This window comes from Chrysochloris asiatica, unplaced genomic scaffold, assembly GCF_000296735.1.
Source record: "Chrysochloris asiatica unplaced genomic scaffold, ChrAsi1.0 scaffold00124, whole genome shotgun sequence".
Taxonomy (NCBI): domain Eukaryota; kingdom Metazoa; phylum Chordata; class Mammalia; order Afrosoricida; family Chrysochloridae; genus Chrysochloris; species Chrysochloris asiatica.
In genome coordinates this window covers 2,962,083-2,966,341 of record NW_006408642.1, presented here as the reverse complement: position 1 = coordinate 2,966,341, position 4,259 = coordinate 2,962,083, and the positions used below count along the sequence as shown (strand labels likewise).

At 44.0% G+C, this 4,259-nt stretch overlaps 1 protein-coding gene across 1 annotated transcript in view; it reads left to right on the top strand.

Annotated features, from left to right (window-relative positions):
- The first annotated feature begins 820 nt into the window (after positions 1-820).
- LYZL4 (lysozyme-like 4) overlaps positions 821-4,259 on the top strand; it is a 30,612-nt gene continuing 27,173 nt past the window's right edge. Inside the window, exons 1-2 of the mRNA XM_006868827.1 lie at positions 821-959; positions 1,059-1,208. Coding sequence (XP_006868889.1) covers positions 821-959; positions 1,059-1,208 — 289 coding nt within the window. The remainder of the gene's footprint in view (positions 960-1,058; positions 1,209-4,259) is intronic.

Here is a 4,259-nt window from a genome sequence, read left to right as displayed (position 1 = left end):
CAATGTGGTTGCCAGCAAGCTTAAATGACTGCTCATGTTTTCCCTTTGAATTTCAGTCTTGGAGGGGGGCTTATCCTGAAGGGATTTGATTGCTTGCCTTGATGGCTTCTGGGAGTTAGCCCCTTTTGTAGATGAGGAAACTAAGGCTATGTTAAGCAAAGTAACTTGTTGATAATTGTCCCACTAGCAAATGATATGTCTGACCGGACCCTACTTTGTTTCTTTATGTGAACAGCAAGGAAAAAGCTCAGTGGAGATTACTTTGTAGAAAATCTGAAGGTAAGAGCATAACTTGGAATATATGAGTATTCCAGGATAAAATTTGAGGTGGGAAATAATTCAGCATGATAGTAGTGGTTGTGCTTGAGTGGTGGGACCATAGTGGAATGTTTTCTTCTCTGTTGTCCGAAATGTACTTCATGAACAATGAAAGAAAGAGAGGAGTTGAACATTTGTAACTAATGTCAAAGAGAAACGAATGAAAGACCAACCAAGAAATGATCATTGGGTTTCTCTAGAGGGAAAGAATAAGGGGTGGTTTTAGAGAATAATGTGCTTAAGGAATAGGAGGTCAAGAGAAGGAGGAGTCCCAGGCGTCCTGGGTTTGAGTGACACCAAGCCACTAATTAGGATTAGAAGTATCCTTGTTAAGAAAGGCCCGAGTTCGGTTTTTCACAGCACACTAAATTCCACATGTCTCCTCTCCAAATCTCCTTTGCCGTCAGAGGAATCAGTGTTCCTGGGATCTTGTGGAAATTATCTGTGACTCTACCTGCTCACCTGGCCACTCATGTGCTCAGCTGTGAGGAGCCTTGAGAAGATGAAGGCATCTGTGGTCCTCTCCCTCATCAGTTGCCTGGTTGTGCCAAGTGGCGCTCGGGTCTTAGGACGCTGCAACGTGGCTAAGAAGCTCCATGAAGGAGGCTTGAGTAACTTTGAGGGCTACAGCCTTGAAAACTGTGAGTTAGACTCTCTTAACCCTCTTCTTTCCTCACTTCCTTTCTCCCCAGCCCCTGCCTAGTTTCCCTTAGAGCTTCAAATCTCCTATTCTGTCATAGGGGTGTGCCTGGCTTACTTTGAGAGCAAATTCAACCCCACGGCTGTCTACGACACTTTGCATGGTGACTACACTGGTTACGGCCTCTTCCAGATCCGGAACAATGACTGGTGTGACCATGGCAAGAACCGCTGCCATGTGTCATGCTCCGGTAAGTCCCTTCCCTCTGTTCCATGCTGGGGAACTGGGACTGTGGTGTTGTGCTCAGAGATCTTTCCAGTGACCAAAGTGTAACTACATGTTTGAAGGAGGGAGACGGAGGACCTGGAAGGATCTAGACTGGCCATATCCAAGGGGTAATTCCATGGTACTTACAGTGTCGTTCTTGTTAATTGCCAACTCATGTTCAAGTCAATTCCAACTCATGGCAACCCTATACATGCATATGAGTTATTGAGAGTTTAACCATTTAGACCACTGCCACAGAAGACAGTGAGATAGGGCTGCTTCTAGTGAGTCAGGCATGATATTCTGGAAATGGAGCAATGGAAACCCACATCCAAATGGTCAGAATAAGTGTCAGGATGTTGAGAAGAAGCGGATCAGGGGAACCATCTCAGCCTAGACTATGGAAACATGGGGTTCCAATGGGGCCTGATTTTGCTCACCTTTGGTTACCACTTCTTTCTTCAAGGGGGGACAGATGCTGTCACTTTGCCTTCTTTGAAAGTACCTGGCAAGAAAGTAAGAGAAATCCCTGTTGTTGTTAAGTGCTGTGGAGTCGGTTCTGACTCCTAGCAACCCTATATAGGGTTTCCAAGGAGTGGAGGGTTTGAACCACTAACCTTGTGGTTCAAACCAACCTTGCAGTCCAGTGTTTCATCCTACAATGTCGCACCAGGACTCCAAGAGAAACCCCTAGAGTTTTAAAAGAAGAACAAGTGAGGACTGAAGCCAGTGATGGTCCCAAGGGCATCAGATATCCCTGCAGCTTAATGCATAGGTTTAAGGGTCACTGTGCAAACAGGGGAGATGCAGTAGGGTCATCCACAGAAAGCTGAGACCCCTTCAGGGGCTACACTCTCAGTGAAAGGGATGTGCTAGAAAATCCAGAGAGTGAAGATATGCGAAGTGGAGGAGATATTCTAATTCATACAAGTGTTTGTCTTGGGTGATTACAGAAGAATATATCCAGATCAAAATTTATTTTTTGTGACTTGTTCGCTCTGGTCTGAATATTTCCTTTAAGGTTTTATAAACAAAAGAACTGCTGCTAATGATTAGCTGTAAGAATGCACTTTAGACATATTTAACAATTCAAGCTTTCACAATGAAGATGTCCACGACTGACCACAAGCAATAGGATTCCCAAGGAAGTAAGACATCATGAGCAAAAAGTGCTAGGCTCTGTGTTAAATAAGCAAGAGGCACTAGACCCTATGCTCAGCACTGTGGGAAGTACAGAGGAATCATATCCTTCTCCTGTGTAGTAGGGTCAGGGGACAGAAAGAGCACAGGTTTTGAAACCAGAAAGACTCTTGGCTCTATCTCTTGATTGCTGGGTGATTTGAGCCTTGGTTTTCTGACCTGTAAAATGGATATAATAGTATCTACTTCACAAGGCTTTCATGAGTTTTCAATGTGATAGTCTATGTAAAGTACTTAGCGTAGGTTTAAGGGTCACTGTGGAAACAGGGACCTGGGGTTGGATGAACTCAGTTTTCTTTCTTTCAGTGCACCCATTCCTCACTTAGTGACATGATTAGATTCCAAAGACCAGGTTATTATGTAGACATCGTCAGTATGCAAAAATGAAGGCTGACCACAGCATTACATAACTGCCAGATTACATCATCACATAACTGCCAGATTACATCATCATATAACTACCAAACCATGGAGAATCACAGCCCAGGCAAGTTGACTAATCTTAATCATGACATCCAATGTTGCTCTCGCCTTGCATCTCGGCATTTGTTACTGCCAGATGTACTTCATGAAGCACAAAACAGTAGGATAGTAGATTTGTACTGTTGTCATAAATGCAGAATATTGGAGAACAAGATAGTTGATAAGTGAGGAGTAATTTTGATTTACAAGATTAGGATAAATGTATTTATGTATGTAAATAATGGATATGTATAAGCAGTACTCCAGTTATAGATGAGATCCCTTCATAAGTCTGTCTTTAAGGTGACTTTGTAAGTCAAAACAGTTAGGTATGACCTGCATCTAATGTTAGTCAGTTTTTCTTAGTATATAGTACATAGTGTAACTTTCTATGCATTAGAACATTAAAGAAACACTAACTGACATATTGAAACATCTTTGACATATGAGGGACTTGAAAACTTCATGGAAAAATCCTGCTATCTGAATACCATTTTCCCTCTAACTTTTTGAAGCCCCTTTTAATACAGTCAGAGTAATAATTCTTTAATGAATGCCACAATGAGATGCTCTTTTGTTATTATGAACCATTGCACACACATCAAAATTTTAATATACTAGGCTTTGCAGGGGTTTGTGTATAACTATAGACTGTACCTAAATTGGATGTTTGTAACCCAGGAACTGTGTGCATTGAATCAAAGTGTCCTTAAACAAAGGGAGAGGAGGCAGTGGGCAAGCTGGTCAGTGAGAGACTTTCAACTACTGTACTTTTTAAATAAGCAGGCCCATGTTAGGGGATAAGCATGAACAAAGTCCCAGAGAAGTGAAAAGGCATGCCGGCACAGAATTGGGCTCAGTTAAGGATTTGGGATTCTGTTTTATAGACTACTAGGGGACAATGGAGGGGGCGGCGGCTGAACGATGTGCGAGAACTGCGCAGACCTGGTGGAGGTGTTAAATAAAACCCAGGCCACGGAGCGGTGGGGTGAGAGGTGTCTGGAGACCAGGTCGACAGGGGGGATACTGCCTAGCGGGAAGAGACTGCAGTGGCCAGCCAGGCTGTCCTACATACCCCGCGAGGGGGCCATCCTGGCCTAGCCATTGGATTGTATCGTGGCTTTGAGGCGGGGTCGACCAACTTAGAGACCCACAAGCGCAGCTCAAAGCGTCTCATTACAACCCTGTCGCCCCTGCTGCGCTTCCGCCTCTTGACTGACATGACATCGGAGGACGGAAATCCCACCTTTGAGCCAGACTTAAGGACCGTAGCGCAAGGAGATTCGTGTTTAACAGTGACCACACAACTCCCACTCGTCTGTCTGTCATGCTGTGGTGGTTTGAATTGCTGTGATTCTGAGGGCTATGCCAC